The sequence below is a fragment of the Suricata suricatta genome, chromosome 4 (assembly GCF_006229205.1).
Source record: "Suricata suricatta isolate VVHF042 chromosome 4, meerkat_22Aug2017_6uvM2_HiC, whole genome shotgun sequence".
NCBI lineage: Eukaryota > Metazoa > Chordata > Mammalia > Carnivora > Herpestidae > Suricata > Suricata suricatta.
The window spans coordinates 126,484,595-126,498,952 of record NC_043703.1 but is presented as its reverse complement, the minus strand read 5'-3'; the positions used below and the strand labels follow the sequence as shown (position 1 = coordinate 126,498,952).

The 14,358-nt window shown below is 45.6% G+C and overlaps 1 protein-coding gene across 1 annotated transcript in view; it reads left to right on the top strand.

Moving 5' to 3' along the window:
- The window catches only part of ST3GAL5 (ST3 beta-galactoside alpha-2,3-sialyltransferase 5), a 51,193-nt gene that overhangs the window by 31,548 nt on the left and 5,287 nt on the right, over positions 1 to 14,358 (top strand). Inside the window, exons 4-5 of the mRNA XM_029937734.1 lie at positions 8,334 to 8,677; positions 12,544 to 12,730. Of these exons, the coding sequence (XP_029793594.1) occupies positions 8,334 to 8,677; positions 12,544 to 12,730 (531 nt within the window). The remainder of the gene's footprint in view (positions 1 to 8,333; positions 8,678 to 12,543; positions 12,731 to 14,358) is intronic.

Below are 14,358 nucleotides of genomic sequence, written 5' to 3'. Positions count from 1 at the left end.
AAGTCGAATCAGACAATATGCACAGACTCCTTCTCTAGGCTGCGTATTTGTTCACATGTTTTTACTTCAGTATGTATGTCCTTCGAAGTGCTTCACATATTAGGTGGGACAGGTGGGTATAAACAAGGAAATGAAAATTAGTACTTATTAATTAGTAATTATAAGGTATTATAAAATGTTATTTTATGAAATAGTCTAAAATAATAAAATAAAAAATATGCAGCACAGCTTGGCCGATGCAGAACTCTTGTGTCTCACAGAGCCTGCCTTTTCATGCTGTATCCGTCCCCAGAGGTTCTCTGACTCGGCTCATTTTTCCAGCATCAGCACATCTTCTGAGGTGGAGCAGGATGTGTCTAGTGCCTCCGCTCAGGCTTTCCGCCTCCCCATCTGGCTGGCCTTGCAGGCATCCCGATATCTGTCCGCTCTTCCGTTTGCTTCTTTGCCATGCTTATCCACATTCTCCTTCTCCTGTCCATTTAATCAATCACGTCACTGACCGTCTGGCCAACTGCAAAGATAATCACTCTCGAGTCTAGTTTAATTGAGGAGAGATGAGAGCTCTTGCATACAAGGGTCCAGCACACTGTTTCACAAGTACAAGGTGGAGATGTGCTTTAGTAACATCTGGGGTAAAATCAGCTTGACAATTTTAGTTGCCTGGCCAGTGTCATCGGTGTCACCCTGTGCCGTGGCTGCCTACAGCTCTTTCCCTTAAGCTACGTTAATAGACCAGGGACCCGTTTGCTTGTCCCTGCAGAGCTCAAAACAAGTGCTCTGATCATTATGGCTGTTACTCTATAAGGTTCCTCAAGGAGTCCTAGTAACACCTGAGGATGACCAGAGAAGAAACTCGAGACCATGTCCCCGAGGAGCCATTGAAGGGATGGGAACATTTGTGTAGCCCGAAGGAGAGAAGGTCTGGTGTGGGGGGCCTGTGGCAGCTACTGTCAGCAAGCCAGAGGCCTGGCCTATGGAAGGGTCAGCTCTGCCCAGGTGTCCTAATGGCAGGGGTGCGGATCAGGGGGTGGCAGCCAGGCTGAAAAGAGAAGGGTTTGATGGTTCAAGGAATCTACAATTGAGATAAATAGGCTGCCTTCGTGGTAAATCTCTGGAACCCTTTAAGCATAGCCAGGGTAACTATTTGGTCCTGAAGGTAGAATTCAGGCATCAGACAGTTGGTGGCTCAAGTGCTTTTCTGGTCCCTTCCAGCCCTGAGATTCTGTGGTTCTGCAGTTTTCTCAGTACCTGGCTGGAAAGTATAGGCTGCTTCCCCTGCTCTGAATGCTGGCGGGCGGGCACCTCTAGCTTTCAACTCCATGACTTTCACACTGAACTTCACCAGTACTTTGAAACGCCTCTGACACTTACCAGACTCCATCTGATATAGTAATTTACGTAAGCATTTTGTTGTCTCCTCTAAAATAGAAGTTATTAGAGAACAAGGACAGTGTTTATAAAAATACACAGTTTCTGGGATTCGAGGAAAAGGGATAATGGTCTTGTTGCCCTTTGGCATCCTCTGCCCTCACCCACTGACCCTGGTTCATGTCTCCTTACCTGCCTTTCTGCAGCCAGGCAAGCCCCACTGTGGCTGGAGTAGTATTTCTGGAAAGTGAATCTGATACGTGCTTCCCTGTTGCAAACTGTGATTTGTTCCCATTACCTTTAGAATGTCCAGATTCCTTGGTCTGGCCTTTAGGGCTCTTGGTGGCTTGGTTCCAAGCCCTTCAGTCTCCTTTAGGCACCCCATGTCCCAGCACTGCCTGAAACAGGCCCTAAATCTCTTTATAACTCCTTGGTTGAGCTGCTTTCTTTCTTCCTCATTTGGGTTTTGATGTGCATTTCCCTGGTAACTAATGATGAATATCTTTTTGCATGCCCGCTGGCCATTTATATATCTTCTAAGGAGAAATGTCTGTTCAAATTCTTTGCCCAGTTTTTCATTGGGTTATTTGTCTTTATATTATTGAGTTGTAAGAGTTTTCTCTATATTCTGGATACCAGTCCTTTGTCAGATACATGGTTTGCAAGTGTTTTCTTCCATCTTGTGGGTTGTCTTTCCACTTTCTTCATGGTGTCATTTCCAGCATGGAAGTTTCTCATTTTGATTAAATCTAGCTAATCTATTTTCTCTTTCGTTCTTTGTGCTTTTGATGCCAGACCTAAGAAATCACTGCCTAATCTTATGGGTTTTTTTAGGAGTTTTATAGTGTTAGCTCTTAAATGTAGGTCTTTAATCTGTTTTGAGTTAGTTTTTGAATATGATGTGAAGTTGGGGTCCAGCCTTTTCTTCTGCATGTGAATATCCCATTTTCCTGGCACCATTTGTTGAAATGATTTTCCCTTATGTTTGCTTCATTCTTTATAGCTTCTCTGCCTGGAGCTCTTCCCTCCCTTTGCCTCTCTTCTACTCATCTTTTACATCAAACCTCAGCTCAGGAGTTAGGTTTTCTAAGACGCTTTGTCTGATCATCCTTCTGTCTTCTAGAAGCCTTTTCACACCTTAAACCTAACATTTACACTGTAGTATTTTAATGCTCTTTCCACTTGTCCTTTAAGCAAGCCCTTGGGAAACGGGGATTGTATGCTAACATTTTATATTAATGAATATGTACTTAGGTATATTAAAGTCCAGAGGAAGGGGAGATATTACTGAATCATGGTGTAGTGTCTCATCTCTCAACTCCAGATTGTATTGAAAACCCAGTTAAGTAATAAGCAATTCTTTATTTTTCAGTAACATACATTAAGTTTAATGTCCCTTTAAGGAACAGGTGAGATACTTCTTCATATCCTGAGTTGGTCAGATACTTCCTCATATCCACCAGTAGACAGTAGACAGAAAAAAAAATCTTGGCATCCCTTTCCCTCTAAACCATGGAGTATGAGTTCTCCATTTAGGCTGATGGGACCAAGATTTAAAATCTAAGTTCATCGCAGGACCAATAACAGCCTCTCAGGGCTGCCAATGACCTGCTCTGATTGGCTCCAGTAAGGATTCCTGACCAATCCCTGACAAGGGGATGGATGGGAGTATCTAATGGGTCAGGTCAGCTTTCCAAGCCCCACTGCCTGCCTGGAGAAGGGGGTGATAGCTACCTGAACAGAATTACGGCTCCCTAAGAGGGAGTAACAGGAAATGGAGACCCAGTACAGCCCACAGTAACCTCCACATCAACCCAGTTCTAAAAGATTCTAAAAGATCGTTATTTTTTCCAATTATAAAAATAACACCAAAAATTCAGGTAATACAGAAATGAATAAAGTAGAAAGTCCCCTGTAGTTTGTGGAGAAAGAGAGGAAATCAGCAGGTGGTTTTATAAGTCAAACATGTTTGTGAAAGTCTCGGTCAATTCAGAAATTAATAAAGCAGAAAGTGAAAACTTGCTACAAATCATAGTGGAATTAGGGGTACTTAGGGGTATTTTTTATTACTTGAGACGTTTTAATAGCTTTTTAATACTGTTGACACTGTCAGAATGCCCTACTTTTCACAGTGTCCTGGCAGCTTGTCCTCCACTTCATTCCAGGCAGAGGGAGCAGTGCGTGCAAAAAGCATGTGCCTCTGGGAGCTTTGCACATTAGGTGTACAGCAAGAGTTGGGTATCACTGGGAATTTGGGGTGGGGAACCGCAGGAGAGAAGACTGAAAATCATCTAGGACCAAAGAGGGAAAGCTCTTGAATGCCACACCAAGCAGGTCCCAAATCTGATGTCTGGTTATGTTTCAATAAAGCAAAATCAGACACCCTTTCCCCCAGAATAGAGGAAATGGCTAGGGAAGCTGGCCGGTGCGGTCCCGGTGTTCCAAATGGCTGTGAGGTGGTGGGTGGTATGAGCTCTCTACAGAGAGAACCCTGTCTCCGGGCTGTTTCTGACATTGGTCCTTGCCACCATGGGCGCTCGGGCAAGTTTGAATTATTGTGGATGTATGTGAGCAGAAGGTGGTCTCAAAGCCACGAGGTCTTGTTAACTCTGTTGATGATATTCAGCAGTTTGTAACGTTAGTGGGACCCTGCCCACCCTGCTGGACTCTGAGCACTGGCTGGTTGTGCTGGGCCCAGCCTGTGTTAATACAGCTGCAGAAGTGTGGCCATGGATTTTGTCCTTTCTATTTAAGGATGCCCCTTAACGTACCATTTCTTTAAAACGACTAACAGTGAAGAGTCTTTGAGGGGACCCGGATGCTTTGAACGTGCATTTCAGATGTGAAATTGCACTTGAAAATGTAGAGAAGAGACAAGGGCACATTCGCGTCCATCAGATTCAGGCTGCACGGTAGCGACAGTTTGAACTTGGCCCTCTCTCTTCTCAGCTAAAACCCACATATCACCTTGAGGACTTCATTTTGTGCTGTGTAGTTATGGCCAAATGTACTTCTCTCTGACTCTGTAGACCTGCGCTTACGTAGCTAACCTGGGCCGAGGTGTTAGTCCCGGCATCTGCACCTCTAGACCAATTATTTTCCCCTCCTTAGCCCTGCCTCCTTGCCCCCAGACCATCCTCGGATGTCAGAGATGAGGAAACTGAAGCCTTGACTGAGGATTAGATGCTTTAGTCAAGGTTACAGTGCTGATTGACAGATCGAGAACTGGGTCCAGTGTCCAGATCTTCTGACTGATTTGTCTTAATGGTTTACCATGCCAAAATACACACACCATAAACTTGACTCCTTTCAAGCATGCAGTTTGATAGTATCCGTGCACTTAGACAGTTATACCACCATCACCCCAGCCCAATTTTAGACCATTCCGTCCATCACCCCCATGAGTTACCTCACCTGTTGTAATCTGTCCTCACCCTCTGCCACCAGACCTGGGCTGCCACTGAATGCCTGAGGTTTTACTGTGGTACTCTTTCTGTGACTTGGTTATTCAGATTTTGCCCTGCTTTTAGCCAGGTGGAAGTTACAGATGGTTGACTTGAATGTGGGTTACATGTGGCAGTAGATTTGCTCACGGTTCTCCTATGGCTGTTCTCACATGTTTCGGGCACAGTGCGTCATGCTGTGGGCATCAGAGCAGCCTCTGGGAGGAAGAGGCCAGCACCAGCCTGGTACAGGTCTGGAATCGAAAGCGTATTAAGGTAACCTGTGCCCTCAGCTCACGCGATCGATAGCTGAATTGGGCTCCTACCCAGGTTTGGTTAGCTCCAGCCCTGAAGCTCTCCTCCAGCCTCAACACTGTGCCCTGTCCTCAATGTAAAGGAATAAAAGAGAACATTGTCTTTTACTAAGAATTATGCCATTTGTTTCTATTTCAGAGGACCGTTATCCTAACAATTCCGCAGTAGAAATGAAAGCGGAGACCTTGCCGAGGAAAATCACTTTGATTTTTTAAATACCCTTCAGTGAATTTTCACATTGTGGTTTTCCATGGCAAATTGCCACCTCCCTGACAATTGGAACTACCAAATGTCTGTTTATTCTTAGTCTGGGGCAGCAGCGAGCTCAGCCTAAAAGATGGTTAAAACGCTAAAGCCCTATTTCCATGCCTTGATATGAGAGAAGCAGGAGTTTCTGTATCTTTTCGAGAGTCATTGGTTCTCTGCTTCCCAGTAGTCCTCATCCTGGATGAATACCAGCCGGACCCCTCCGCATCCATCCATCCTTCATTGCCTGCTCTGGCTTCCAGCCCTGGGAGCTTTCTGCAGCAGGGAAGGGGAGGGTCACAGCCCTTTCTTTCATCACAGCTCCGAGAGGCGAGATTCTCCTCCACTGGCTTTTCCTGTCGGGGCTGGGAAGTGTGGAGGGGGGCAGGGGGAGAGGCTGGAACAGCTCCTGGTTAGAAGAAATGGCCCCAGGGGCTTTCTTGGGGCTTGTCCACACCTCTAAACAAGGTGAAACGAAAGGAGCAGAGGAACTGCCATCCCCGTAGACACAACCGGTGGTGTTCAGAACATGTGCTCCCCCGGGATGGAAGAATCGCCCCCACGGTGAGTGAGGGCAAGCGCAGTCCGGTCACAAGGTGATGACTAGGCCTTGTGCTCTGCCCCCGGTCTAGACAATTAAGTCTGAAACCCCAAGGGGAGCTCTTTGCCAGAACGGAAATGGAACAAAATTTCACTCCTTCCAAATGAAACTTCTAAAGAGAAAACTTGGCAGCCCAGGAGAGCTGAGCCCAGGTTTCTGGCTTGATCACCTACTTCTCTTTCCAGTCATGAGCTCCTCACTGGGCTGCTCAGGGTTGCTTTGGGCACTTCTCAGAGGCCCACTTCTATCCTAGAAGATCTGCAAAACCAGACCCTTCACATGTCATTTCAGCCTTTTGTTCTCTAAAACTTGCCATTTGTAAACCCTCAGGCCTGGGGTCTAGAGACAGATGTGTGTGGTCCGTGTGGCCTCTCTGTTTGCCCTGCTCCCTGCTGGTGGAGTGTTAAGTCTCTGCTGGGTACAGAGTGAGGTGGGCTTGGCAGGCCTTCCTTCCGGTGCTGCTCGGGGTCATGACGACGTCTCTGCCTGGTTTTCCTGCCGATTCCTCACGAAGACGCCAATTCGTATTTAAACCGTCATTCTCGGGGCACCTGGGTGGCTCAGTCGGTTAAGCATCCGACTTCGGCTCAGGTTGTCATCTCAGAGTTTGTGAGTTTGAGCCCTGCGTTGGGCTCTGTGCTGAGAGCTCAGAGCCTGAAGCCTGCTACGGATTCTGTGTCTCCTTCTCTCTCTGCCCTTCCCCCACTTGTGCCCTGCCTCTCTCTGTCTCTCAAAAATGAATGTAAAAGAAAAAAAAAAAAACTCTCATTCTCAGTGGTGGCATTTGTGTGGACAGAGGCTGTGGTTTTAGGAATTTCGGAAATAATCGGACCAGGTTAGCACGCCAGCTCAGCCCTCTTACTGGTCACACCACCTTGAGCCCGCATAGTGAAGATACTGACGGCCATTTTGTGAGGCATTGGCGATCTAGCGACAGACGGAGGCAGTGGCTGTTATAATGTACGCAGCGTCATCTGTGCTCAGAGAACGCCAGTTCCCCTTTTCAGAAACAGGGCTGCATCTTCAGGATGTAGGCAATGTGCTCTTCCCAGGTACTAGTAATTTTTGAAGCTGTATTTAAAAAGGGAGTGGGGAGGGGGAACTTCTGCTATAATAAGATAGAGGTGTTCCTACAAAAAATTTATTATAGAAAAATCAGATGATAAAAATCACAAGCCTTTGAGGAAAAACATAGTTGAGGCAAACATTTAAAATTATATGCAACAATAACGATCCTCATAATAGTATGGACCCAGTTCAAAAGACATGTTCAGTCCTAAAAATAAATATCCCAGCAAATCGAGGACTCCATATAAGCACGCACACATGTGTTTGTACGTGTGTGTTTGTGAGAAGATAGCTTGGTGGGAGGAGGGGCAAGGCAGGGCCAGGGCTGCTGAATGTGGAGATAAGGACAAAAAGCACAGTGATGGAGGGGAACTTCCTGCCAAGCAGTTCGGAGGCAGAATTTGGCCAGACTGAGCCAAGAGGAAAGACTTCGACGAATGGGCCTTTGTACCCTGTCCCTCCGTGGTTGCTGCTTTCAGCTGGGCTAGTGATCTTGGCATTCAGCAGTCGTTCCTTGTTGAGGCAAAGCATTAACATGCAGGGAAAATTGTATACAAAACCAAAGGCAGCCACCTCTGTGTTGATGTGACATCGCTCCTGGTTACATTTAGAATAACTTGCGTTTCAGACTGTACAAAGCTCATTGCCCCAACTGGTAAATAAGCCTGTTTCTCATGCTGCTAGACAGGAACATGAAACGTGGGAATTTTTAAAAATTGTAAAAATCACATAAAAGTTACCATCTCAGCCATTTTTAAATGTACAGTTTGGCACTGTTAAATATATTCACGCTGCCGTGAAACAGATTTCTAGAACTTTTTTCTATGAATTTTCGTACTTTAGGGATCTTACAGAAGTGGAATCAAACAGTATTTGTCCTTTTGTGACTGGCTAATTTCACGTAGTATAATGTTCTCAAGGTTCATCCTTGTAGCCTGTGTCAGACTTTTATAAAACATGAGATACATCAAAGTATGTATTTCACCCCACATTTATTTTGGGAACAAGGGCAGGCGAGGGGTAGGAGGTGGGAGTAGGAGCATATGCTTTCCTTGTATAATGAAGTAGATATTGTTGAGTTTATCTCCTTGTCATGTGATCCTCTCAGGTTTTTTTCTTTAAGTTTCTGAGCACAAGTTAACTCTAAAAGGCAGATGCTTTGTGCTGAAAGACAGTAATCAAGAGGGCGCTGTATCAGACATCACAGGACACAGTGTCATCTGTAAGAGGGTGTTTCTAATGTCTGAGAGGTTTGTTTTTTTTTAACTCAGCCTGGTGTGATTTCATTCCAGAGAGCTCAGAAATATGCTCAGCAAGTCTTGCAAAAGGAATGCCGGCCACAGTTTGCAAAGAAGTCCATGGCACAGTTGTTCCAGCACAGGTACAGCGTGGACTTACCGCCTTTCGTGAAAGAGGCCCCCAAAGTGAATGAAGCCGAGTACAAGTATGATCCTCCTTTTGGATTCCGGAGGTTCTCCAGCCAAGTCCAGAGCCTCTTGGAAATACTGCCTGAACATGACATGCCTGAACACTTAAAAGCAAAGAGCTGTAGGCGTTGTGTGGTCATCGGAAGTGGCGGGATACTCCACGGACTCGCGCTGGGCCATGCCCTGAACCAGTTTGATGTGGTGATAAGGTGCGTGGGTTCACCTCTGATGTTCAGTTTGCTACCGTTGGTCGGTGTAGCACCAGCAACGGTGAGGGGTGCAGGAAGCACTGCAGGGGATTTAGTGCTTGAGAAGTTGAAACACAAACATGAAAGGATTGGATGCCCCCAAACCGTACTGACCCTAATCAGGCAGAACCTTTACCGAGGACGTGAGGTTTGGAAGGCTGGGTAGATTCAGGAGGAAGCCCGGGCAAGGCAGAGCCAGGAGGTGGACGCGGTGTTGGGGGTGAGCTAGTGGGATGCCCGGCCTCGGGGAGCAGGGCTCAGTGCGAGTGCGCCCCGCGAGCGGGGCTGGAGGGGACGTGGGAAGCACACAGTCTGAACTCGCCCATCCTCCATTCGTTCTGGTTAACTGGCTGAAAACTGTTTTCCTGATTGAAAAAGTAAAATGTGCTCATTCTTGAAGATTAAAAAAATACAGGGGCGCCTGGGTGGCTCAGTCAGTTAGGCGTCCAACTTCAGCTCAGGTCATGATCTTGTAGTTTATGAGTTCGAGCCCCTGCGTCGGGCTCTGTGCTGACAGCTCAGAGCCTGGAGCCTGTCTTCAGATTGTGTCTCCCTCTCTCTCTGCCTCTCCCCTGCACATGCTCTCTCTCAAAAATAAATGAACATTAAAAAAAACTTTAAAAAAATTAAAAAATAAAAAATACAGAAAAATGTAGAAAGAAAATCACTCATGGCACAGATAATCACTATTAATTTGCTGTTTTTTTCTACTTTTGTTTTATATACATACTATGGAGTGCATTTACATTCTTATAAAGTCTTTTTTTAAAATATTGTGAACAGTTTCTGAGGTCATTAAATATTTCTTGGAAAATTAACTTTTCCAAGTACTGACTCTTCCTCTAAATGAGAGTATCAGGAGTTAGTTAGCTGTCCTCCTGTTGCTGAACATTTAGAATTTTTCAGTTTCTTTGTTATTGTGAAGATGCCTTGTGTGTTCTCATACTTATGTCTTTATCTCTGATTATTTCCTTGGAAGTAATTCCAAGAATTCACAGAATTGTTGGCTTACAGATACTTGGATATTTTTAAGGCCCTTGATACATTTTAATAAATTCCCCTGTCTGCAGGATGTGCAGAACCAGGAGCACAATGCATGCTGGGCCTTCATCAGAGTTGCTTAGCAGGAGTCTGTGAATTTGACCAAAGGCAGGGCAGGCTCGGCCTGGGAACTGGTTGTCAGTCAAGGTTGTAGTCAAGGTGTAGTGCGCTCAGTGTGTGGCCTGGTGTGAGGCAGAGAAAGTGGAAATGGAGACTGAAGGATCAAACCCGGGAGGTTTACTGAGAAAGTAAATTGGAGGACTTTCTGACAGCTTGACAGTTAATGTCAAGGGACACCAGGACTTCTCATCTGGGGGGTCTCAGATGTTAGCTGAACTGCCGTCAGAGGTGGAGTAGTTAGGGAGAAAAATCTCTGGTTAGTGAGGGAGTATGACAGGAGCCATTTCAGATAGTTTGAGTCCAAAAGTGATACGCTCACATAATGCCTTTGTCCCCAGTAGCTGTGATCTCAGGCAAGTGTCCTAACTGTCCTGTGCCTCAGTTTCCTCATCTGTAGATGGATGAAGTAACAGCGGATACCTTACAGGTTTACACACCCACAAAATGAGTTCACAGATGTAAAGCACTTAGAACTTGTAAAACATTTAGTGTCGAGCTTGGGGTAAAGGCTCAATAGATGTTAGCAGCTCTATTTGGAGAATTCATAGGACAGGCAGTGGCTTGGGAGGAGAGGACAAGGGGTGTAAAGTGTTGTAGAAAAGAACCCAAATTTTGCCAAGATAGAAGAAATAGTTAAGAAACTAGTTTTTTAAAAAAAATATTTATTTTTCAGAGACAGGTAGACTGTGCATGAGCAGAGGAGGGGCAGAGAGAGAGGGAGACACAGAAATCAAAGTAGGCTCCAGGCTCTGAGCTGTCAGCAGAGAGCCAGATGCAGGGTTTGAACTGAGATCATGACCTGAGCTGAAGTTGGACGCTTGACTGACTGAGCCACCCAAGCACCCAAGAACCTAGTTTTAAGGCCGAAGGGAGTGCCATAGGCCCCAGTGGCCAGAGAGCAGGAGTGGTGTGAGGTGAGGGGGGTAGGAGTGAGGTTTTGAGGGTTGTAAATGTTGGGATGAAAGAGGCTATCACCACTGCCTTTCACCGGATGCTTCTGTGTGCCAGATACTACGTCATGTGCTTTCCTCAGTGAAGCCATCACAGCTAGTATCAGAGATGAGGACGTTGAGGGCCCAGGGTCCAGGCCAGTTGCTAGTGGTCCACATGCAGGGTATGAGGCTTTCAGGACCTAATCCCCCGTCCTGTGTGTGCGCAGGCAGCACTGGGGAGGCAGACAGGGCCCCGTGCCCATCTAATGGTGCATGACTGGGATACAGGAAGGGAAGAGAAGAGAAACCGCTGGGCCAGAGGAGAGGTGTGATGGGAGAGAAGGGTGGCCCTGGGCAGGCCTTGCAGGGCAGTGGGGCTTGGCTCTTCAGGGAAGAGGTAGGTCTTAGGTGTGGAACCCCCCACACCCCCGCCCCGCAGGAGGAGGGAGGGGCTGGGAGTGTGAGAAAGGGGCCAGAAGGTGGCTCACTGCCTAGTGGTGGCCCACAGGTCACCAGACAGGAGTGTGGACTTCATGGATCGGCATTGGGTGGCCACCAAGTGCCAGTGACAGAGGAAGGATGGTTTAGCCTGATTATGAGAGAGAATATCAGTGAAGAAGCCTTTGGAGGGTAACATTTCAGTTTGAAACAATTCCAAATGTTTGGAAAAGTTGCAAGAATAGTACAAAGAACTCGCATTCACCCTAAGATTCTCCAACTGTTAAGCTTTATCACATTGCTTTATGATTTTCTGTCTCTCTACACTGTTATTCTTTTCGAACTCTTCCGTGGTTGCAAATATTAAGCCCCTTTACCCCTAAACAAGTCAGTGTGCATTTCCCAAGAACAAGGGTATGCTATTACAGAACTGCAGAACCAAATATTTAACATGGATAATCAGGAAATTAACATCGATAAAATTTAGACCCCCCTCTACATTCTTATTCAGATTTCACCAGCCACACTGATGACGTCCTTTATTTTAAAATAAGAAAAGAAAGGGGAAAAAATAACCACCTCAGGGGCATGCCTTGCATTCATTCATCATGTCTAGTAATACCTTGTGATAATCCAGAGGTAGGTATCAGATCTAGGTGACAGTGGAATAGAGAAGAAAAATTGAGATACAGGTGTAATAGTACAAGGGAAGAACCAGACAGACATTTTTTTGAGATTGAGAAATTCTTTAACTGGGTCAGTGGTATTGCTTTCAGAAGAATTCTTAGAATTTGCCCCTAGACAACCAGCCTGGTAAGAGCCTTTGTTGATCTGACACTTCAGAGCATCCCAGACCCTTGCTTTAAGGATGCACCTGGGCCCGTTGCCCTCCTTGGTCCCGACCCTGTCAGTCTAAGTGTAGTTTGTGTCTGCCTTGCCCTGGTTGCTAGGTTTCTTTCCTGCTTACCTTTTTGAATTCCTGGCAAGAGCCCCTAATATCTGAACACAGTGGGAACTTTCAAGGAAACATTACTGGTGCCCAGAGAAAGCCTAAAATATAATATGTTTGGGTTGGCTTGAAATGGCAGGACTACATGGGATTGCTTGACATTCAGAGTTGAGGTATGGGCGTCCCTCAGGGACTCGAGGCTGCTGGGAGGGATGCCTTCCCCCCAACTCACAGCTTACTCCCAGTCCTAAAAATGTGGGGAGCGCAGGGCAGGGACTTTGCATGATAGGATAAGAGAGTTGATGGCTTGCTTTGTCAATTTATCTTTGTCCTTTTTATTTAAATAGGTTAAACAGTGCACCAGTTGAGGGATATTCAGAGCATGTTGGTAATAAAACTACTATAAGGATGACTTACCCAGAGGGCGCGCCACTGTCTGACCTTGACTATTATTCCAATGACTTGTTTGTTGCTGTTTTATTTAAGAGTGTTGACTTCAACTGGCTTCAAGCAATGGTGAAAAATGAAACCCTGGTAAGCACTAGAAACCCAGCCATCTAGTATTCTTTCATAAGAAGTGGAAGGGTCTCTAATTTGTAATTACAGACTTTTATATTTTAAACAAACACAAGGCGTACATACAGTTGACCCCTGAACCACTTGGGTTCAAACTGCGTGGGTCCACTTATATGCAGATTGTTTTCAATAAATACAGTATAGTATGGTTAATGTAGTTTGTCTTCTTTAGGATTTTCTGAATAACATTTCCTTTTTTCTAGCTTACTTTACAGTAAGAATATAGTATATAATACATATACAAAAGATGTGATAATGGGCTGTGCATATTATCGGTAAGGCTTCTGGTCAACAGTAAGCTATCGGTAGTTAAGTTTTTGGAGAGTCCAAAGTTATCTGTGGGGATGCCTGGGTGGTTCAGTCAATTAAATGTCTGACTCTTGATCTTAGCTCAGGTCTTGATCTCAGGATGGTTGAGTTCAAACCCCGCCCCCCGCCCCCCCATTGGCTCCACACTTTACATGAAGCCTACTGAAAAAAAAGTTATATGTGGATTTCAACTATGTGGGGGTGTTGTCTCTCAAATAACTACTTCCTTTGTAGAAACCCAGCAGTACTTCTTGTTGAGAATTACTTTTGGAATGTTAAGTCCCATTTAGAAACTGTGATCATTACTTAAATGGGAAAATCAAGTTTTAGACCAAAATTGTTATTACTGATCACCTCCCTTCTTCACCAGACTTGAATCTTCATGTCTTTTGGCTAATCCAGAAATTAGACTTACTTGGATGAACATTACCACTATGGAAGATTTTCAAAAGAATACATATAAAACCTCTGAGGAATATTCCCAAAGAGATTCTCTAAATATGCTCTGATAGGTGGTTCCCTTGTTGGAGGAAATTCACAGAATTCCAGAGGCGCAGATGTTGAGGAAATGGCCCTCCCTTGGTCATATTCTGTTTTGTTTGTTATAATAATTGATCACATTACTGTATGGTCCCACCCATGATGCTGAAATGGATTCCAGGGCTCAACTGTCAACTAGCTGTCTGCAAAATTCATAGGATCGATTACACTTTTCACATAAGCTCCATGCGATGGAGAATTTATCTGCCAAGCCGGAATTTGTATGGGTTACGATCTGGACTTCCTGTTGTGTAGAAGTTGGCCTAGTTGGAAGAAGCACCTATGAAATAATTTTCAGTTACCAGAAGACTTCACAGGACTAGGAAAATAGAGCAAGCAGTGGAGAGGATGCAGGGGGAGGGCCTGATCGGAGTGGGTCACTCATACACTGAATACCCTTCGATAGGATCTGTCCACCTGGTCTTCCCAGGAGAAACGATGCCTTTCGATCCTAAAAAGGCTTACCATCTCAGGTCATTTCCTGGGGAATTTCTTCCCCACAGAAACCAGAGCTGATGCTGCCATTCGTCCTCTTGGCCACCACCGCCTTCGTAGATCAGGTCCTTCGGGTGGCTCTTTTGAGTTGGGCTCTTGGATTCACATTGATCTCAGCGACTTTGCTGTAGAGTGCAGCAGACAAGCCCACCCGGGGTCACGCCACACCTCTGAGCTGATTAGCGGGGGTGCGTTCTTACCTGCTGGCAGGGTAACCTTATTAAACACCCCTAACGATTGCC